Raw genomic sequence first — 23344 nt, forward strand, 5'->3', positions numbered from 1 at the left:
CGGAAATGCATCCTTCCTTTGAGTCAATTTTGACAAAAGCCAAAATTCCCGGACGACGCGTTTTTTTTTTTTTTTTTTTAATGGTAACGCAGCTAACCAGTACTAGTCACGAATGTGTCAGGACTAGTGATAGGAGAGCAATATGCATCATAAATTACAAAGTTTTAGTTCTCCATTTCATTTGTGCATATAGGACAAACTGGATATTAGCAAATACGTTTAGCTAAAATGTGCAAGACAAACAAGCTAACAAGCTAGCAGTGGTAACGGTATTTTGGGTTTACTGATGTTAAATAGTCCGCCGCTGGCAGAGCTGGTTAGTCTGTATGGCACGGATACCAAGCTAACGATGGGTAGTGGGCTATTGCTTGAATTTTATCCAGAGTATTTCTAGGAACACGCTCCAAGATGAATAAATGAAGAGGCATGGAAAGTAACGGGCGTGTAATTTCGAGCTCGGGGTCTTTGGGTTATTTACAACTGGATACCCACAGTGAAGGATTAGCTTGTATTCACCGTGGAATGACGACGTTTGCTCCGGTCAGCCGCCTCGGAGCACACGGGTGTCGGTGATGCTGTGTATCGCTGGCCAAATGCCCCGATTTTTTCTGAATTGGGACAGAGCGACCAAACTTCATTATAAATCATGAAAAACTGCGAGTATCAGCAGATCGACCCGCAGGCACTTCCGACACCGACCCCGACCCCTCCGCCTCACCATGGAAGCGAGGGTGACAAGAAAGAGGAGCCGAGAAGACCGAGGAGAAAGTGGGAAGTTTTCCCCGGAAAGAATCGCTTCTTCTGCGGGGGACGGATCATCGTGGCCCGGCAGAGCGGGGTCCTGCCCCTCACCCTGGGCCTCATCCTCGTCACAAGTGGATTGTTCTTTATATTTGAGTGAGTTAATGCTTCATGATAGCTCCGCGATTCAGACATAACACCAAGCTTTGTCCAGTCGTTGTCCGTATGAAATATCTAGACATTTGAATACGTCTCACCTTCCAGATTATTACAGCGAGAGAGCGCTAAATCAGATCAATAAATTGACATTTAATTGAGTTTAAATTAATCTGGTGTATTAGATCTACACCGAACTGTAGAGCAGGTCCTAACGATTCTTAATAAAATCATTATTCATGTTAAACAATAGTAATTTCTTTACCAATCCCCAATTCAACTTAAAATATCTTAAATACATAATGCAGTCTTGCGAATATCAGAGCATTAATGTGACATAATATGTACTCTTATAATAGGAAATAACAGGAATACTGCTTGATTATGAAAAGTGCTTTTTCTTTATCAGTGTAGAGAAAGTGTGTTCTGTCTCCAGGGATCAAGATGGTGATTAAAAGCACAGAATATTAATTAAAGCTAGATTCCTTGGTGGGAGGAAAAGGAGGTTAAGTTATATGAGACAGGACTTTGCTTTGATGGTTTCCAATCCTTTTGATATGGTCAGTGTATCTTGGTAATTCGTCCTCTCCCTTGTCTGTGGCTGCCCCCGATATCACAGCTGTCCCTTCCTGGTCAAACACCTGACCAGCTGCATACCCGTTATTGGAGGAGTCCTCTTTGTGTTTGTGGTCATCACCCTGCTCCAGACCAGCTTCACTGATCCCGGCATCCTGCCCAGAGCGACGCCAGACGAGGCTGCGGACATTGAGAAACAGATTGGTGAGGGCCAACTCGGGCACAAACTGAACTATATGGATGTTTTAAATGCTTCTGACATCATAAAATATTACAGTTTTTAAACGGCTGACTGTTTTTCCCCGGAGTGTCATTCCTGCCAGTTGAATTTAAACCACCACCAGCACCAGAGCTTTCCATGAGGCCTTAATATTTCCTTAAGGGAACTTGATCCCTAACTGCAAACTGCTTAAGCTCGGCTCACTTTCTTTATAAGTTACCCTCTGCTCAGTAGCATTCGATTATGTCAAACTTCAAGGACGTGCTATTTTCAGCGCTGTCATAAGAGCTTTCGCTTAGTTTATTTTGCTTCAGAGCACAATTCGCAGTTGAGATTGAGGGCATTGTTCTGCTAGCGTCGGCTGTTTTACTCTGAAATCGAAACATCAGGCAAATTCTAATAGGGCAGTCATCGCTCGTGCTGGTGCCAATTTAGTTTTAATGATGATGAAACCTTTGACACAGATGGAGAAATTTGGAAAAGACTAATTTGTTCGTGGCTCAGTGTAATGAATGTTACATTGGCAGCCATTGGGGTCATTTTTCTGACGGAAAGGTTTCCTCTTGACTTCTTAAGCTCCTCGATTCGGTCTGAACTATTTCAGGACTGAGAGAGGTGTCGTCCCTCCTGACGAGAATCTGCACTGATTCTTTTACCGCAATCTGTCCTGCCTTTTCACCACAGGCCTGTTTACAGCGCTCCGTCGGTTGTGTTCACCATCAGTTTCAAGTCTTGCCAACATTACCTTCCCTTTCCATATGGCATGCTTCAGTATAATGACCTTCGTGTTTAAAGCTGGCTTCATGTGCACCTTGCAAACTCCTACTCGTGACCAAAGTTTAGGCAGTGGTGATGTAAGACGTTCACATTACCCAACTGTTCTGCTATTTTTGAAACAGAGACTCTTGACATACACTTACCACTCTTTCTTTAAGGAGATGTATTAAGACATTTTGTTTGACTCTGTTTTCTCTGAACAGGTGTCTTAGGCTGGATTTGATCACTGATAGTGCTGAACAATCAATACAAATATTGTCATAATCACAATATCCAAATCACAGGAGCTGCAATTTATAGAGATAAAATGTGCCACAACGTACAATTAGAATTGAAGCATTCATATTTTGTGATATTTAAATTCACAAAATTCCCACAACTCGTATCACAATTACAGCATCCGTCAAAATAACCACAATATGATTTTTTTTTTTTTTGCATATCATTCAGCTTTTATTACTGATCTCATTAAAACTTCATTAAAAGGTGCAGAGCATTTGTAAATAGTGGGATTTGAATCTGTTGGTAAACAGTGTCACTGTTTAATTTTAATTCTAAGGTTTAAGTACATTGTGTGTTCACACTGGGAAAGCAACACTTAAGAAAGTGTTTATAATGTTCAGTTTTTTTCCACACTCTCATAGAGGTGTTAAATGAATTATATATTTATGTACTGATGTCGTAGTTAGTGGTGGTGTGGTACTGGACTGCATTATATTCACAGGTGTTTCTTAATAATTAGCTCCCCTCCCATGTAAATCAATGGGAAGCAGGAAAAAATAGAAACACCAAAATATAATATAAAATTATGTACACATTTCCAATGGCACTAAAAGACAGATGTTATGGCAGGGCTGTTGTGTTGTATTTGTGTCTGAGCTCTCTGAAAGCACGTGGAGAAAATTATAAAACGTGTTAAAGACCCTTGAAAGCTACACTGGAGTTTTCATTTACTCCTGTGCCTACGTTGACGTCGCGTGGAGCTAGATTGGGAATTATGTAATGTCACTGCACGCTGCACTAGTAAGAGTGTATGAAGGTGAATGTTGTCGTTCGCTGTCGTTCTGGTCAGACCGGATTTTGCCAGGAAAAATTTACTCACATACTGTGGTGAAAGGTGGGAAATTTGCTGAAAAAGCCAGTGTGACTAGCCTGATAATAACAGCCCTCTGCAAGTTGAAAATTATAAGACTACTGCTTGTAAATACTGTCTTTGAACTCAACCAGGCAGCATTCCTCCTCGTATTATTTCAACATATTTCCTGGACTCATTATAAATGGCAAGCGTGTAGGTGCTAATTCTGATAGGCCATTCCATTAGCTCTTATGATCAATTCAACTGATCAGTAAATCAGATTAATTTAATCCCTGTGTGTGTGTTTTTTCCGTCCCCTCCTCTGCAGACAACACTGGAAACACGAGCTATCGGCCTCCGCCGCGCACCAAGGAGGTCGTGATCAACCAGCAGGTGGTCAAGCTCAAGTACTGCTTCACCTGCAAGATGTTCCGGCCTCCACGCACCTCCCACTGCAGCCTGTGTGACAACTGTGTGGGTGAGCTGTGGACACACACCAGCACCATGACATTTGCCGACAATAAATAATAGATAAAGGCTTCACGGGAGGCTGCAGCGAGCGCCGTTCCTTTACTCCAGTTCAGGACCGGTTTGAATGACGTGTCGAAACCATTCCTCTAAATTAAAATATCACGGTGCTCGTCTCTTTCAGAGCGGTTCGACCATCACTGCCCCTGGGTGGGGAACTGCGTAGGGAAACGCAACTACCGCTTCTTCTACACCTTCATCGTGTCGCTCTCCTTCCTGACGGCATTTATCTTCGGCTGCGTGACCACACATCTGGCGCTGAGTGAGTGTTAATGCTCCGGTCTGCAGGCGTTTTCAGGGGTTTTGTCAGGATCTTACCGATAGTAGCTTCTAACACACCTGCCTCAAACAGCACCTGCCAGAAACTGTTAGTGTTTGTTTCCACCAGACGGGTGAGGTTGATGACATCAGAGCAATTCAGGCGTCTGATAAGAACAATGAACAGAGTATTTACCAGGTCCTGTTTGGCCACTTGCCAAAGTGTTCTCCAAAACACCCGCTCAGGGAAGGGTCAGAATAAAATGAACTAATTTGAGCTTCATACCAGAGTATTACTGGAAAGGAAAATCTAATTTACACACCTTCTCACCTTCTAATAGATTCAGAAAGACACTTGGGGTCGAGCGTCACTGTTATTCTTTCCTCTCTTTCAGGGGCTCAAGGTGGAAAAGGCCTGGTGTTTGCTCTGCAAGAGAGTCCAGGCAGATATCCTTTACTCCTTTTTGTTAAAATGTGTTTTTAAGATTTCCTGAGGAAACAAACACTGTCAGTGAGTAGGTTTTTATTTATTCTCCTTAACGCAAAACCTTTCACTGCAGTGGAGCTGGTGATATGTTTCTTCTCAGTCTGGTCCATCTTGGGCCTCTCAGGCTTCCATACATACTTAGTCTCTTCCAACCTGACCACTAATGAAGACGTGAGTAAAGCATTGGGTTTGGAAAACGTTTGCACCCTCGTTTGTTTTGGTGTCTTGTGTTACAGAAATAGGTCGAGAGCATTTATTGCTGAAATTCAAAGGAAAACACTTGAATCAGATTTGAGCCAAGTTTTAAGAAATGCAGGGAAAAGTTGAAATAACAATTTAAAATATGAAACATAAAGCTCCCACAAAGTTTTAATTGTAAGATTATTTTTCATTCAGTAATGCATCATTGCAAAAAAAAAAGAAAAGAAAAAAGAAATAAAAGAAATAACAACCACAAATATAAACCCAGTGTTTATATGCTTTGCTTCCAGATTAAAGGCTCCTGGTCGGGGAAGAGCGGAGAAGATGTCACGAACCCATACAGTCACAGAAACATCTTCATCAACTGTTGCTCTGTGCTCTGTGGACCCATGCCACCGAGGTTGGTCTCAAGTCTATCGTCAAATACAGACTATATATACTTTACTATCAGTTCATCCTTTGACTGTTTTTATGACTAAAATATTTATTGTTTTTTGAAAATGCACATTAGATATTCAAATATAAGAGTTTCTTTAAGCATTGTAAACTTCAGAGCACTCGTTAAACGCAGACACAGCTGTATGGTAGTGAATGAAAATGCCTCGACTGTGGGTTTATCAGACATTCAGTCGCCATCTCTTGTTAATGCGGTGCTCCGTATCGTCTGAGACTCTAAATATAACTAATTCATAACTGGACTGGGCTCAAATGAAAGTGTAAACTGATTTCCATGGTCTCACAGTTTTATATTCCGTCAGCGTCGCCGCCCCGGCATCACGGTTTACCGCAATAACGTCTCGCTCTAAATGTTGAGGTGTGGCCCACAGTAAGGTACATCATCAGAGACACATTTGATCCATTGATCATTTGTTTTATCTTTTTAAACTGTAAATTTGCCACAGCTTCAACTAAACTTTTCTTATTGCTTGTTTGTTTCAGACCAGCAGTTGAAAACCCCAATACGCTGTCTTATTTTGAAAGGTTCATGTTTCTAAGTTGCATGCGCTGGTCTAATGGCATGTCCTTTTTAGAGTCTGTTTTTTGTTGCTGTACAGTTTGCAAGTGTCCATTACTAAGGGAAAATGAGATGTGGAGACTAAAACAGGATGTACTTTTTCTTGTTTCTGTCCTTTTCTCAGCTTGATAGACAGACGAGGTTTCCTGCCCGCGGACGAATCTGCCCAGACAGGCGGCGCAGACATCGAGGTGCCAGCTCTGGCCACTAAAAGCGAGATAAATGTGGTAGGCGGATCTTCCCAGCTGGCTTTTGGCTTGCAGGAACCCCTCTCTCCTGTGCCTGCACCCCCCCCAACTCCCACCAAAACTCTTCCTCTGCCTGACAGAAGCCTTGTTGCCTGCTGTAGTCCCGACCTTGGCACCTGTCTGCTGCCTGTTCTTGACTGCGGTGAATCGGTTAATCCCTCCATATTCTGTATTTACACTACAGACAGAGGTTTACATATCAACATTTATTACCTCTTTCAGTGGAAACGAGACTTACATTTATCTCTGAAATACGTTGACGACGTCGTGTGCTAATATAATTTTATGAGTCTTATCAGTTGAACCAAAGCTCCCTGATTGCAGGTTAAAGAAACAGACATGAGAGCGGTATCGATCTTCCCGTCTCACTCGGGGGTGGGGGAAGCAAACAGGCCTATTTTACAGAAACTATTTTCTTAAACGAAGATTTATTAAGGTTTGATTTCCTGTTGGTCTTTAAAAACTTGCTGCAGGCAGTTAATGCGAACAGCTCAGTCATGTTTATCTAATGATAATGATAAACAAATCAGGTTATCTCTTGTGTTTCTATTGAAGGAAGCATCAGAAATAGCATTCACTTATGTATTTTTTTATTTTTAATGTTACCTAGTATTTAGTTCATGTGCAGTATGTTGACTCAGGGTGTTTTATGAGCTGCTCCATTCTTGTTCTCCCTGACAAAGGGAGTTTAAAGTGATGCCTGAAGAGTTGTTTACAAGACTGTGGTTCAGATCGAGTTGCAGCGTGAGCCACAATGCTCTCATATCAAGTAGTAGAGTAGCTGCAGTTTGGCCTTTAGGAAGACAGATGGTTCTTTTCTTTTTTTTTTGTTTACACCAAAATATTTATTCCTGTGTAGGGATTAAGCTGAAAGCCAGTTGAAGCTGTAGTGTTTCTAGTCTCAAATTAATTTTGTTATTGAGACGGGTGTTGGTGAGCGTGTAGAAATCGTCCTTTGACTCTGCGAAGCTGTGAGGGAAGCCTTGTTTTTATTCTGTGTTGGTTCCTCTTCTCCTGTCTTATGTTTACAATCATGTTTCTAAAGGTTAAAGTGCCAAATGATCAATCCATCATTTCCCACTTATTTTTTTCCCCACATACCTTTTTATTCCTTGTTTTTTTTTGTTTTTTGAGTTGTTGTTGTCCATCCTGTTTTTATACATATTTCTATATTTTTTTTTATCATGCATCACAAATTAAAAAGTAAAAATAAAATAAAACATACATATTTGTCCTTCTAGGTCATCATCTGTGTGTGTGCTCATCTTTCATTGTTTTGTTTGTCCAGCCTCATAATTTACATATCAGAGTATGATTGTGTTTTCCAAGGGAACAAAGTGTCACAATATCAGTGCGTTCACTGTGTCCATTCATCCAGTCCTAACTTCCTGTTCTGTATGTGGTCTGTCTCTGTGCCTGTCCTACCACCAACACTAGGAGGAGAAATGTCTGGACTTTGCTGTGTCCTGTACTGGCTGATTAGCCACATTTAGAGCACAGAAAAGCGAGGCTTGAGCTTGGTAAGCCTGTTTTTAGAGAAAGGGAAAGCGAGTGCAGAGTCTCCCACCGCTGCATGTCCTCTTGGCTGGCTTCTCTACCTATGCATTGCTTTATGTGGAATACATTGCAGAGTGCATAATTTAATTTTAGAGTGTACTGTGTTTAGTAGTGGCTCCAATAATTCCACGATACTGTGTCAGTATTGGCTTGAAAATTGACCATTTTCATGCCACAGATCTGCCAAGATTTGATTTTACTCCTGTTAATATATAAAAAAAATTATATATATGAAAAGGCCCCTGCAAAAAAAACTTGTTATACATGGATTAGATATCTGACAAGACTTTTCTGTAGATGAGCCGTTTAATTATTGATAATCGATAAAACACTGGAATTAACTGAGAGAAATTTAACCTCTATGTTTAGGGATTGAAGGTACGAAGGGACACATTGGAAACCATCGTTGAAATGTCTCTGTGTGCTGACAGCAAGTTTGACTGAGCTGGAATTAAATCCTCTTGACCTCTGAACTGCGGCGATGCACAGCTTTTAACACAGTGAATAGTAAAAATAGCCACTTTTCTAACCCAGATTAACATTTAAATTAACACGTAGTTAAACTTGAATACATAAAATGGGCTCCCAAGGCTGTATGATCTTGAAGTTCATCAGGGCTGAAGTCGATTTAAATGTTTAATTCTGGTGAAAAGCTGCACTAATCAGTGGCATGATGCTAGCATGTTAGCATGTTGACATCAGCTTGAGGTTAAATGAGCAATTTATAAATTTTGCTATTGCTACATAGCCAGCGTTAGCATTAACAGCTGTTTACTTAACATTGTGAGTTCAGCATCAAACTTAAGTCCTTTTCTCACCGAGAGCTTTCTCCAGCAGTGGAAAGAAACCCTTTTGTTTTCCATTCCTTTTCTTCTACTGAAGTTAGCATGCTAACCGCCTAGCTCCAGTCTAGTCGGCCCGTCTCGTCACTTTTCCCGATACCGAGTCACCGTAGCGTCCAGTCTGCCTTGAAGAACTAGTGCTGCTCAGAGGCTATTTTACCCTTTTGCATTGAAAATATTTTAATGGCTGAAGCTTTTAGCAAAACTGGTAAGTGAACAGCTGTTAATGCTAACGTTGGCTAGGTAGCAATAGCAAAACTTACAAACAGCTTCTTTAAGGCTTTGCTGTACAGAGTTGCTAGCGTAGCTTTTGCTCTTGTTAACAGAAAGCTTTCATTACAAACTGGGGGCAGAGAGTTTGAAAGACATGGGCATTTATTAGGCAGGTACAACATACGCAGCTGAATTGCATCATGGGAAGTGTAGGATCCAGTGTTTTTGGAGATCAATACATAGCCACTAAAAGTCTGGCTATGTCGGCATCTGCTTCTTCAACTTGAAAATTTATGGGGTGCTCTTTCTTTTTAAAAAAAAAAATATCATTTCGTACTGAGCTCTTCCAGACAACGCTCTTAGATCTTCATTGGGCTAAAAACCTATCAAATATGATCCCAGAGGTCTAATGAATATGCAAATCTGTGGCATGAAACATTCGGGAACTGCTGCTTCAGATCACTCAAGCGGCCTGCCCACACTTCCAGCTTGCCTTTTATTCATCTTGCACAGCTGTTGCTGAATTAACTGAAGTGATTTAACACCCTGCTGTTCCTCCTGTTAACTTCACTGGCTCGTCTCATCAGTGTTTGTCTTTTCTTTTTCTTTTTTTTTTTTTTTTTGTCTGCTCTCCTCTGTCTCGCGCTTCCCCAGTGCACACAGGGAACTAAAGGTCTGCTGGAGTCAGCCACTCTCCCTCCGCTCCTGTCCACCTCGTGCCCTCAGGGGAAACCTCAGACAGCTCATACCTGCCCGGACAGCAGCCCTGCGGTGAACTCTGACCCCTCACCGGAGCTTTCCGTGAGCTGCGGGGCCCGCCACGCCGCCAGCTCCCCGGGCGACGCCTCTCCATCACGTCACAGCAAGGCCTGCTCGAAGAAGAGTAAACGAGCGGCTTTACATATTCCCAACCCCGCCTTCGACATCCCCGTTTCCCCTACCTCTCCGGACGCTGCCAGCTTCGCCCCTTTGCACTGACCGACCTTAAATGACGACTTTCTCAAGTGAAAACACACATTGTTTGAAGCTTGCATGCTGTAAAACAGTGAGATACAAGTATGATTTCAATTTTCTTTTCCCCTCTTACTCTTTGTTGGCTCTCTGAAAGTCCAAGGTATCGTCGCTGAGTAAAGGGATGACAATCACAAAGAGATGTTATTTTGTGAGATCAACCTACGGGAAATAGGAGAAGGATGAAGATTACTCTGACAGTAAAGGGGTTGGGGCTTTGGTACAGAATGGAAAGCACATAAAAAGATGAAATGTTAAAGATGGAGGCACTAGAATACTGATAGAGCCATATGTCTTTCAAATGATTCTCATGTGAAACATGAATTTTACCAGCATGTCAGATCCACTAGGTTTTGTGAAACAGTGGCTTTGATGTAACAGGGAGCTTGAAAAGCTTTGTGCGGAGGGTTGAAGCTCAGAATCTGTAAGTATCTGTAAAGAGAAAAAGTTGCGGTTAAAGGGAAAGTCCATCCCAAATACAGAATTCACAAATGTCATTTCCATAGTACTGTGCGGCTCGGTTTATAGCGTGAATCTGAGCCAGTTTCTCCTTAAGTTGAATAGCATAGCGACAGTTTGTGCTGATGATGTTGACATGTTGCGATATATAGACGGTGAATAATGGAAAAAGTCATGGGGATTTAGAAAGCGGCCATGTGGCGGCGTCTATTTTCATATCGAACGCTCAGTGTTCAAAATCAAACTCACTGTTTTAGTGAAAACACTTTCAGTACTCATCGTCATAGAAACTCTGCCGGAGGGATGAACGACATTCTTCCAGAAGACGTTCCCTTGTTTGGTGTTTTGATGAAAATATTGTCGAACATCATCAAAACCGACAATCAGACAAGCACTTGATGCACTGATTGCATCCCTACCTCATTTTAAACTGTTAATTTTATTTCACCCGTCTCTATAACAACAGGATGTTACTCACACCTTTGACCTTTGACTTCAGATGTGTTCAGACTCAACTTTGTGTCTTGCAATTTTTACCTAATCTTGAGCGCCGAATATCTTTATCATTTCAGTTTTCACCAAGATCCGAGATACAGCACTTTGTTGCTATGCCAACATAGTTCCTGGGAAATGAAATGAAATCAAATTACTATAAACTAATTGAAACAGAGAAAACCATGAGCCAGGCAGTAGTTCAGTGACAGAGTACTTGAAGTGCATTTAAAAAACATACAGAAAGCAAAGAGAGTGAGGAGAACTGTGGAGTACTTTGCTCCAAAATATCAAATAGGTGTTGAACTGTCTTGAGTTTATGAGTCACATAATTTTAAAACGGTGTGAATTTTGTTTTTGTGTGGATTTCTCCTTTAACTTCGCACAAACAGCACAGTGGGTTCAGTGTGTATCAGTGGTATTGGTGTGTACCGTCGTTCAGATTTCCGTGCTGTAAAAATGGCAGTGAATGCAACTGCATGATAACGACTACAGACGTATATTATGGTATTTTTTTATTTTATTTTTTGGTTTTGTTTATTTAAATCCATTCAAACGTCACATCACACTCCTCAGAGGACCTCCACCGCCTTTTTTGTTTTTCTTTTTTCTCGGAGGAGAGCCGTGTTTTGGACTCATGACCATAGTTGTGTAGCTGAAGCAGCGTTACTCATTCCTGCTTGTGTTGATCATTAATGTCACACAGTAAAAAAATTTAAAGCTCTGTTTCAAATGTCCGCTTCCTGCTCGCACTTTGTCTCAGCAACAGCAATACCTGTCCTCTCCTCCTTAAAAAAACGTTTTACTTTGTGCGCTTTGACAAATCTAAACGATGTATGTGAATGGTGGACGTGTTGATTTGTTCTCAGGTGGAAAGCTGTAGGGATTAGGTATTCAATATGCAAGTTCTATGTGACATATATCATGTTAATCCACATTGTAACCTGATGGCAATAGCTGCACAAAAATGCAACGACCCGACTCATCCCCAGGCACTATGTCGTAGGCATGCACACACACACACACACACACACACACACACACACACACACACACACTGTTTGTCTGTAGCTCACCTAAAGAGTGTTAACACTGAGTAGAGAAGCATCACTTCATGTGGAGTATTCAGTGTGTCATCAGCAGTCATCCCAGCATCCTCTGGATTATCAGTGAGAGTGAATGCAAAGCAATGCATTCGTGAGGAGAAACACTTGTACTGTATTTGTACAAACTGTGTGGTTATTTAAGCCAATGCTACTGTCGAAAATAAAGAAAAAAGGAGAACAAACCTCCATGAAGTGAATGTTTTTATTCCTCCGAAATGCTACGACCGACCACTAGGTGGCAGCGATGGCCTGTACACATGCAGCTGCAGTCAGATAATACATTCACAGTCAAACCAGTGCACTAAACACTCCAGACACCTACTGAGTTTCAGGCTTTTTATTTTTTTTTAAATTTTTTTTATCACCATCCTCATCTCTTGTCGCCTAATTACTTTGCTTTTCTTTGTCTTCCTCTCCTCATTTGTAAACACGACACTTGAAACACTTGAAATTAGAGAATTTAGTATGATGTCTCTCTCTCGATTGGTTAGTTGAAAATTAAATGAAAATGCTGTAAACATTTTTTACTCTGTCGCTCATGTAGGGAAACAATGCAAAGCCAAGCTGTGCTCAGGTGTTTTCAGGTGGAGTTTCAGCGGTAAGTCTGGAAGCTGGACGGAGAGGTGGAGGTGGAACCGTTTGGTTTTTCTTCGTCCGAATTCCACAGCTGACTGTGAAACTGCGGACGGAGAAAGTGAATGAATCGTGTTTCTGTCCTTTGTCAGCAGCTTCAAATGAATTCCATTTCATTGACCAACAAGGGTCAGTGTTTCCAGTGTTAAAGCCCCTTAAAACTTGGTTTCAAATCCTAGGAATATTTCTGTTCATAGAAAAGGTCATGTAGGAAGTATGCAACAGTTAAAATACACAAAACCAGTGGCTCCCAACCGGTGGGCCTCGACCCACTGGACAGCTGCGAAGGTATTGCAAGTGGGCCAACAAATGATCAGAGTCAGAATCAGGTTTATTGCCAAGTACATTTTCACATATGAGGAATTTTCTTTGGTGTTTTTTGGTGCTTAACAACAAACACTGTAAGAAGAAAAAATATAAAGAAATCAAAGCAAGCAAGAACTGCAGGTCAGATAGATTTAATATAAACAGAGAAAAAAATTACAATAAAATATTTACAATAAGAATGTGGAAAAAATTACTATAAAAAGACAAATTTAATACAAACAGACGAACCTGTACTAACTTGTTCTAACTTGCAGACGTTAATTGAGAAAAAACACCATGTATTCTCACTTACGTCAACACCAATAAATTCCTTTCCACTGAAAAGATTCTGTTGGGTGACACTGCATTACTTTTGTTGCTCTGACTCGGCACACTGACATTTGATTCTGCTCTCTGAGTCATGGTCTGCATTATATGTAGATGCCAATATACAAGCGTCATCCCAAACATCCATTCATTTTTATACCTGCTTACCCTCTCTGCAGGGCTGTGGGGTGGCTGGAGCCCATTTCACAGGTTGCTAGTTTCCATTAAAACAAGATTCCCCCATTTGAATGTGGAAAAATATAAACTATTGGGTCTGTAGTGATGTTTGATCCTTGTTGTTCCACTCTTATGTGACTACTCCTCAAACAAGGCTATTGCTGTTCGCTTTTGCTAAAGCGACATGGAGAAAACACACCGCGCCGTCTGAGAAGTACAGTAATGTCTGGAAACTTAATGGACACCACAGATGAGAAATTTGTGTATAAAAGTGAAGCTGTTATTGTAGTTGGTAAAATTGAACTGCCTGACAGTGAAGCCTGGTTCATACTATGTCTATGTCGTAGCCAACGCTGGTGTGAGCATTTCTACTTGCTAGATGGAGTTGGGGTTTCTGTGCCGCTGTGTGAGTACTTCAAACAAGTGAATGGGTCATTTTGGACTTAGACCTAATAAATGTTGAACCACAGTTACTTTTTACTGACAGAAAAGAGAGAAGACGTCGGAAGAGACAGTGTGTATCACCACTGAACTGATTGAGGCAGAAGGAGTGTGAGTTTTCTGTGTGTGTCCGGCTGCTGAGATTCGCTGATTCAATGCTGAACTCCAGGAACACCTTGCCTGCGTTGCATGTGCGTGGTGGCTGCGTCGCTGAACATTGTTGCTGCTATTGCCAGCTGTATCTGTCTACATAGAGTTTGCCTTGGATCATGGCCACCAGCAGGCCACTCAGTGTTGGATTTCTTTTCATTATTAATTAATTTCTGATTTATTTTTGACAAGAAACATCGCTAAACTGCCACTGTCTTTGCGTGTGCGTGGTGGCTGCGTTGCTGAACGCTGTTGCTGCTATTGCAAGCTGTATCTGTCTACATAGAGTTCGCCTTGGATCATGGCCACCAGCAGGCCACTCAGTGTTGGATTTCTTTTCATTATTAATTAATTTCGGATTTATTTTTGACAGAGAACATCACTAAACTGCCACCGTCTCCGCATGCAGCTGCTAAAATGGTTAATAAAATAAAATATTTATATTTTTTTCATGTCTGTGTCATATTTAGATTCAGCCCAGACATTTAAACTATAGTGAAAGGTGTCAATTTTGTGTAATGTTGTTGGTATGATGTCAATATGACTATCAATAGGTCTTTTCTGTCTATTTAGCAGCTCGTTACGCAGCCAGTGTGTTTGCTCTAACCCGATAACACACATGCCGAAATGAAAACCAAGACGTTCTGTGCGCCACGCTGCCGTGTGTTTTCCTGGCCTTACGTCACTTACAGTAGGTGTTAAATTGATTAAAACAAACATGTTAGTTTGAATTCTTTAGAATCTTTAAAAAGTGAGAAAGTAGAGTAAGTTCAGGAAAGCTTGTGTAGCCTTCTAACAATGAATACTCTGTCATATCCCACGTTGAAAGGGGTAAAACCAGTTAATGTTAACTCAATTTAATCAACTTGAACTTGTGTCAACAGTGTCATTATCAGATTATGAAATCTTCTTACGGCCCAGAGGTTTATGATCCTATCGCACCCACCCCATTATTACTCCAGATGTTTTATATGGAGTTTATGCCCCTCCCTGAATGATAACATGCTGTTGCTCATGTACAGTAGCGACATACTGTGTGTTCAGCCAAAAGCTGAGAGGTTTCACACAACTCGAATTTAAACTCGAAGTCTTGTCGTTCCACATTCGCACTGTAGGGATGATAAAATCAGGAAAATCATGTGCGCAATCATAAACACTCACCGGGAAACACAGATCAAGATTTCATTAGTCGCTTTAAACCTGATATTATCATTTAAAAGAGAGAACGAGGATTTGAAAGTGCCACTTATTCCACAAAGCGACGTAAAGGTGTTAAAAACATTCAGTTTTTCTTCCAGAGAGACATTACTGTTAATTCTCCAGCAACCACTTCTCTCAGACTGCGGTAAATCAGTTCATTTTAACCAACTGCTGCCAGAACATACAGTGTCCGGTTACACTCTGCATTGTCTCTTCCATAGATGAGTTGATGACTGTCTCTCAAATGTTGGAGACTTGTGTCTGATACTCAAAACATGGGGGAACATTTAAGGTTCTGTGGGAGACACTTTGTCCCCAACACCATCATCACAAGTGTAAAGAGGTGTTACCATCAGCAATTTAATACACTACTTTAGCTAGCAGCTAAATGTTGTTCTGAAGCCACAGCGTCGCTCACAGAAGCAACTGCGAAAAGGATATTGATGTTGTTGAGAAATGTAACATTTTGCTTCTTGCTTTTATTTCCTCTCATCTTTTGTAACCTCCTTAAATTTCCCACCTGGGGATCAATTAAGTGTTAAATGCTCCCAGAAGCTCTTCAATCAGCCACACTGCATATTCTAGGCCTAGTTTTAAAGCTACACAACCAATGACCTCTGACCTCTAGTGATCCGACTGCCTGTTTTTGAATCTGGCAAGTATGACCAATTATTTAGTCATAAATATAAAATGCAAAGTGTATCTTTTATGTTCCAAAGGTTCTAATGTAAACCATATTGATTTGTTATCATTCACATGTTAGTCAACTGCTTACAATCCCTCGTTATTAAAACAAACACACAGTTTAGGCTTACATTATGTATCCCAATGTTTATGGCCTAGAACACTGACCTCATGTGATGTCATGTGTTATGACTTTTCTTTGTCTAAACAGCTTTTTATTTAATAAAACAAGAAATTATCATCACGTTAAGGAGCCAGAAAGGTAGAAAACGTTCTCGTACCGAATGTATGAAACGCTGCACATCAGCCGTATGATATCTTTACAAGTTTCCTCCAGCTGTCCGACCGGTAGTTTACCTGTCTGTCTTGCATGTGTGCAGCTTACGAGGGAAGCGGGGCTCCCCTCTCAACGTACCCTCTGCAGAATGTCAAGACAAAATTAGGTTGCTCCTGGCCAAAAGAGTCTGCCATGTTTAATGAGTTCCTCGGAAGAACAAATAAATGTTTATGGAGAACCACTGCGTTGCATGGCTGATCTCCCCTTCCTTGTCCGCTGTGTGCGACTGTGTCATGAAAACACAGTGCTGTTGCCAGGGAGATCCCCTCTCTCTCTCTCTCTCTCTCTCTGCTTAATGAGTGGGGTCTTTGTCTGCTGCTTTAGGCTTCAGGTTAAAACTTTTCATCACCCTTTACTATGCATTCACTTCTTGGCACCGATAACGTCTCATCAGACGCGGCTCTCATTTAGGAGTGTGGGCCTCCTGCTGCAGCCAGCGCCAGTCGACATCAAGAGCAGGAATGGGAACATTTCCAGAACTTCATCACGTCATCATTACCGAATACGACCAACGTTCAGCTGACATGGGTTTTAAAGGATGACTGATGAAAGTCTACATCAGTATTTGACTTTATTTATATTCAAACCATACATATATCTATACTCAGTGCTTTCACTAGAATTTTTTTTCATCTAGTTTGGGAATATTTGATGCACACAACATGGCACATGAGATTTCATTGTGCCTTTAAAAATCCCCTCCCACTGTGAGAACTCAGAATTCTTCTTTTGTGGTGTCTTCCTCTTCCAAGTTGCTGCCGCTCTCCAGCTGTGCTGCCTCCTGCGGCGAAAATGCCCGACTTATCCACAGGTATTACGTCATAAGAGATCAATCTCAACTGGTGTATTTCTCTGTGGACGCCCCAACACATTCGTCTGTCTCCTGCATGACATTCATATGCAACCAATTTCGCTTTTCTCTTCTGGAGGACATTTTCTTTTGTGTGATGTTCTTACGCTGCAGAGAAAGGTCGCAGGGAGGAAGTCGGGGAGAATTCTTGGGCGTACAAAGCACAAGACTGACATCGGAGACTCTTATTCATCTCTCCTGCTTCAGGCCACTGTTGACTTTTTCAACATGTAACAAAGACCACGAACTTTCTCTAAACATAACCAACTGTTTTCATTGCTTAATCTTGCCCATTTGTGAACCCAATGACCCCAGTGTTTCTCTTCCTTAAACATGCACTTTCATTTGACTAAAAACCGAGTCCACAACCAAAACTACGCCGTAAAACTTTGGGGTAAAAATATAGTAATTTGTAGATGGTGCTGAAATATGTCTGGAAGGTTCTGTTGTTTTAAGCTCATAACTGGAAGGCAAAACAATGGATAGGAGAGGAAAACAGTGACATAACAAATGGGTGCAGGAACAAGACGATTACATAACAGATGACATGACTGGTTGAATTAATAAAAGGGAAATGCCAACACTCATCATGCATGAAGCGGGAAAATAAAAAACAAACATGAATAACGGAGAGTCAGAATATGAAAAGTAGATTTATTTTTAAGCCTCGTGAGCCTCAGCTTGCTGAACGGTGTATCTGGGTGGACTGAAGTTATTAATGTATGCCAGCAGTGTGGCTCCACAGGTGGCAACGTCATTAGTGGGTCAGTCAGTAAATCCACAAAAATGTGACTTTGTCTGAAGTATTTCTGCTAATCTAATAGATGGAAACACGCTTATTAAGGCCTACTTAGGAACCAATATGATGACAAGAATAAATAAATAAATAAATAAATAAAGCCATCAGGAGAGCATGTGCCCATAAAAGCTCATCAAATGGTTTGGTGTTTTATTTTAGCAAACTAGCACCACAGACAAGTGGAAGAATCAGGAAAGTGGAAGTCAGACGGACTGATATCAACACGTGTTTGTGTGTTTAGATTTTGACTGAGTTTGCTTCACCTTCACCTGCAGCAGAACGTTCATGTCGAACACAGACAGTTAAATTACCGAGGATATTTAATCCCTCCCAACACCTGAAGCCTGAAGTCTTGGTTATACTGGCTAAAGGACACACGGACGCAGACAGCTGCAGACACCGAGGATGGGTAGCCGTCTTCATTTATACTCCACTTGGAGGACACAGTACTTTGTTGTCCACGTATTCCGTGCGTGCAACTCAATTCAAAAATAGTGACATCCATGCAGGACGAAGAAAAGCTGCTTTACTTAAAAAAGAAAAGTAGTAAATTGTAGAGGTGAGAGTAACAGCAACCTCAGCGTCCATGAATGTGCAGCTGGTGTCCCTCGTTGCTTAGTAACAAATTAGTGGTTGGTCAGATGTCCCGCACCAGAGCCGCACGTACGCCCTCCACTGACCAAATCTACATCACATCGACTCGAGCGTAGTCATGGATGCGGACAGTATGACATTGGCCTGACACAACAAAAAAAAAGTTTCAGCGATCATTAAAATGTAAACAGATAGAAACTAACAGATATAACATTTGTACATCTGTGCAGAAATGTTTTTTTTTTTTTTTTTTTTACAGTTGGCAGGACCTTCCCTGTTTGTCTCGACCATCTGTTTATCAGAGTCAGAATCCAGACACTTCATATCTCTGTCTCATAGACTTCTGTTATTTACTGTATTCATAGTTCTGGCCAAATCCCAGTTGCAGCTCCAGCTTTTTCAGACTACAGGCATGTCATTACATTGAGACATTGAAGCAGTGATGGTTAAACGTCTCTCTGTCAACACCTCTGGCAGATGCTTCCGTGAGTTCTGTTTTTTAATGATTCACTGTATGTATTTATTGGAGTGCGTGATTCAACAGGTTCAGTCCAGTTATAAAATTCCTCCAGTCAGCACTGTCTTCCTCAGAAGGAAATGGCTGATTTGTCACATGTCCAAAGCGTCAACACAGATGTTGGACAGCCTCCACCTGCCTTGAGAAGATTCATGCATATCCGCAAACTTCATAAATCCAACTGCTGACTCAGTTCCATTACACACTTGCTTTGTGTACCTTCGATCCGTGAATCCCAGAACAGATAAGCGTCTCGTCATTTCTGTGTGTATTGGTCGATACTCAGAGGCAGGCTGTCTAACAGCTGGCAGATGGAAATTATGATGGAGCACCTGGAGGCCACGTGTTGCCTGGGTTGGAGCTGGAAAGTCGACTTTGTGACACTGCAAAAGAAAAGTGAAGAGCCAAAAAAAAAAAAGAGAAGTGCTTTATTTCTTAGTTTGGTTGCTACTGGATAACCCTTCTCTCTCTTCTTTCTCCCCCCCCCCCCATATACTCTGTGACAGAATCACTGCGTCAGGTTTTTTTCATGGTACAATTAGTATAAACTGTGGCCAGTTTTACAGCGTGGGCTGGCATTGCCTCACCCTCCTCGCCACCAACTGTTCAGCCTCTGGCGCTGTGTGGGGTCCACCAGCGTGAAACCCTGCTGAACGGATGGAGGGGTGGAGGAGAGAGAACGCACAGGTTAAAAGGTGCTTTTTCTTTTCCTGCGGTGAGAGATCACATGCAGCTGCTTGACTTGCGATGCAAATTCTTTGATTTTGATTTACGAAGCGAGATGTGCTCGTGCTTGTTTTCCCAGAAGCAAAGTAAATATAAATAAATCACTACGTGACCAAATCTGGTGTCGAAAAACAAGTTGTGTGTTTGAATCTGGAAACAATTAAGATGATAAAAAGATCAGCCACAATGTTAACATCAATTATCGATTTTAATATTATGGCTGTATATACACAGTGACAATGCAGGAGGGCAGGAAGTAGCACAAAGGTCATACTGCAGATGTTTTGAGGGGTGGATTTGCACTCGCACCTGCGCCAAGCGGAACACCGTAACAATACTTTTAATTTTTATTCACTGTGTGGGAGAAAATAGAAACGCTCCTGGAAGCAGTTTGGTTGTTACTCTTTTCACAAATTTTGTTTATTGGATTTTCTACAACACAAAAATGTCATAAAAGTTGTATTACAGGTTGCACTGTTGGGTCGGATACAACATCAAAAGTAACAGGACGAGTCTATAAAGTGCAGCACAAGTACATGAACAATGTTATAGAAAAAGATGCAACTAACATCAAAAGAAAACAAAACTGCTTTTCGCCCATCAGACTCTAAAAAACACACATGACAGAAATGTAAAATTTAAACTTGATCAGATGTTTAGTCGAATGTTTTTCTGGTTTTGTTGCCCACTTCCAGCTTTTCCTTCCAGGACTCTCATGCAGTGGATGAAACAGTGCTCTAGCCTAACCTTACGTTGTAGGAATAACCAACTGAAAAGCAGTGGGAATAATAATTTTGCACATACTTAACAATATGTGTTTTGTGTTTGATGCACTGAAGAGAAACATGATCATAGCTGGCATTATTGCTCCCACAAGACAGACTAAAGCACAGCTGCACATCATTTTTAACCAATAACTCATGCAGCAAGAGAAAGTACATTCACATCTGCAATCGGTAACGACAGATTCCGGCACTTTTTTGTTGTATACATTTTATTTTTTCAGGTTTTTTTTTCTTCTTTTTTTTGGGGAGGGATGATTTGTATTTATGGAGGACGATGACAATGTCTGTACTGTTACTGTTTGGTACTGTCTTAATGTATTCATCCCTGTATGCACCTCTGACCACATGAATTCCTGTTTTGAATAATAAAGTTGAAGTTAATGATTTCTCTCAGATTCAGTTTTCCTCTCTATTATTTCACCTTTTTCTTTTTTTTTTTTTGGATGCTATTTTCGGACGTTCATTTAAATTCACAGCTCATATAAAGGCTCATCTGTTGTGAAGCTCATCAAGCTCATAGAATATATAAGATATAAAAATAAACAAGACACTTTTGAATGTACAATGAAGAAAGAAGACACAGTCCTGAGCTTGTTTTTGACCTTGGGACGTTGTTGGGAAGGTTGCTGGTCATGGAGGCTACAAATGGACCTGAGCTTTGGTCGGGCCTGCCGTGCAAGTCCAACCAAGAACCAGAAAATAAGAGGCCTAAAATAGAGCAAAGGACTGCAATTCTGTCAATGAGCCGTGTTGTGAGAGTAAAAATAATCCAGTGGGAAAATATAATCAAAGGGCTCTCCGCTCCTTATCCGTATTTGACTCCATTCGAGTCAAAATAAAGAAACTGTGAGAGGAAAGCGTTGGATTTCCCCTCAGCGTTTGCAATACTATTAGGAGAGCTGACATACTGAAGGAAATGGAGGAATTGTTTCAAACCAAGAAAAGTAAGGGGGAACTAAAAGAGACCACATGTATAAATATATTAAAAAAATCTGCTATTTAATCCTAATACATCAGATTTCCTATTCTACTTAACGACATGATCTGAAACCAAACACGCAAAAATTACCCTTAGAAATTGAGTCAGTCTAAAAATGCAGGTTCATTCTGACAAAAAGAGATAAATCTAATTCAGGACGAAGCACAGGAAGCAGTCGGACATTGAAATAGCAGGACAGAAAGTACTGTACAGTGGGGGAGTTGTGGTCGAGGTGGTGGATGGGCAGATACATTGGGCCTTTAATTCACAACTTTTACAGACAGCACACTGTGAGTCAAGATTTAATTTCTAGCTTCAGGTTTTGTCGTCTCACCATAACCAAAGCTTCTCCCTAACTTTAGCCAAAATTGTTTCAGTAGCCTAAAAGCATAACCAGAACCTTGCCTGAGCCATAAATACAGTTGTTTTAGTGCCCATCCTTAAACCAAACCTCAGCCAGAGTTCATTTACTTCTCTGAACTTTGGGTTTGAATGTAAAAAAAAAACAAAAAACAAAAAAAGGCATTCGGTTTACTTGCAGCAGAAGAACTGAAATGTTTTGGCAGCACATGATTTCATGAGGCTTCATAAAAATTATGTTTTACGAGAAAGCTGAAATATTTCCTAAATATATATCCTTCAGCTTTTAGGATTTAGCATTTACAGGTCCTTTTTTCTATTATGTTTGTGATCTCAGGGAGACAGAGTCAACGTTAATTTCTGATTTATTCCAGCAGCTTTAATTAGCTATAAGAAGAAGGCCAATCCCTCTCTGGCAGCAGGTACAGTACGGCATGTGTTCAATTACCGCCTTAGACCTATTTGAGCGATGCTCATTGTCAAAGCACGATTATGGGCTCCAGATCCACTGATTACACCTTGCACAACCTGTTGCTAAATAACCACAAACATCTGTGGTTGTTATTTCCTATTGCGAAACTCGCTAACACACCTACTGATAATACATGTAAATGTATTTTTGTTTAGTTTCCAAGGACATCCTGTATACACCTTGACAAAAAAATACCAACATGAAATTTAGAGAGATTTGGTGCCACTCCCTGAACTGAATTTTCGCCCTGTTCCATGAATCACTTAATTAGCGACAGTAATGTAGAGCATGAACCGGGAAAATGTCACGAGGGTTAATTTGTGCAATTTATGGATGTCACGTGAACTGATACTTAGGTGCCAAGTCGATGACACGATTCCCAAAATGTGACGGAAGGCTACTTGTTTTTCTGCAGTATCAAAGGCTCGTGGTGACTGGAAACGTGATTCTTCCAGGACTGACGAGGACAGTGATAATAACCCTACAAGCATCCTTGTCTGACATGGAAGAGAGGAACAAACATTAACAACACATACAGCAGGCACAGGTGCAGCAACAGGTCCACCATTACATGTGAAAAAAACAAAAACAAAAACACACACACCATGACTGGTGTATGGAGATATTTCGTGTTTGACACGGATCATTTAGGACAAGTTATAGACTAGTGGTTCTCCAACATTTTCACATCAACGACCCCTAAAATTAAACATCTAAATCTAGTCAAATGTGAAGTTTCAAAGCCTCTAGGTCTAATAGTTTAGTTTAATAGAGCTTTATAGTTCATTTTTTCACTGGCGCCCATAAACCTCTCTAAAAGGAAAACTGGGAGAAATGTGCTTTAACTCTTTAATATGAAATAATAGAAAACATACTGAAACATTTTGATGCCTTTTTGGAAGCATTCAAAACAGAGTTGATCCTATTGGCCTTGCTTGGGAAGTGCCCACCCCTCTTGTTTGCTCTGATTGGTCAGGGGAGACGTCTATCTACAAGCAAGAGTCGTTCAGAAAAGCTGTGAAAAAAACTGTCTTTTTCTGACGGA

The 23344-nt window shown here is 41.0% G+C and overlaps 1 protein-coding gene across 1 annotated transcript; it reads left to right on the top strand.

The window, feature by feature from the left end:
- Nucleotides 1-52: 52 nt before the first annotated feature.
- Nucleotides 53-12144, top strand: zdhhc18b (zDHHC palmitoyltransferase 18b). The gene is made up of 9 exons (XM_023413222.2): nucleotides 53-897; nucleotides 1517-1677; nucleotides 3874-4023; nucleotides 4198-4335; nucleotides 4727-4778; nucleotides 4887-4989; nucleotides 5310-5419; nucleotides 6159-6261; nucleotides 9549-12144. The coding sequence occupies exons 1-9, from the start codon at nucleotides 647-649 to the stop codon at nucleotides 9870-9872; spliced, it is 1392 nt and encodes a 463-aa protein (XP_023268990.1). The 5' UTR covers nucleotides 53-646; the 3' UTR covers nucleotides 9873-12144.
- Nucleotides 12145-23344: the final 11200 nt, after the last annotated feature.

The sequence above is a fragment of the Seriola lalandi genome, unplaced genomic scaffold (assembly GCF_002814215.2).
Source record: "Seriola lalandi dorsalis isolate HSWRI2012SDOR001 ecotype SW California unplaced genomic scaffold, Sedor1 jcf7180002054505, whole genome shotgun sequence".
Taxonomy (NCBI): domain Eukaryota; kingdom Metazoa; phylum Chordata; class Actinopteri; order Carangiformes; family Carangidae; genus Seriola; species Seriola lalandi.

Coding starts and splice junctions, on each gene's coding strand:
- zdhhc18b (XM_023413222.2), top strand. CDS start 647: ATGAAAAACTGCGAGTATCAGCAGATCGACCCGCAGGCACTTCCGACA. Junction 898..1,516: donor GGATTGTTCTTTATATTTGA/GTGAGTTAATGC, acceptor CCGATATCACAG/CTGTCCCTTCCTGGTCAAAC. Junction 5,420..6,158: donor TGTGGACCCATGCCACCGAG/GTTGGTCTCAAG, acceptor TCCTTTTCTCAG/CTTGATAGACAGACGAGGTT.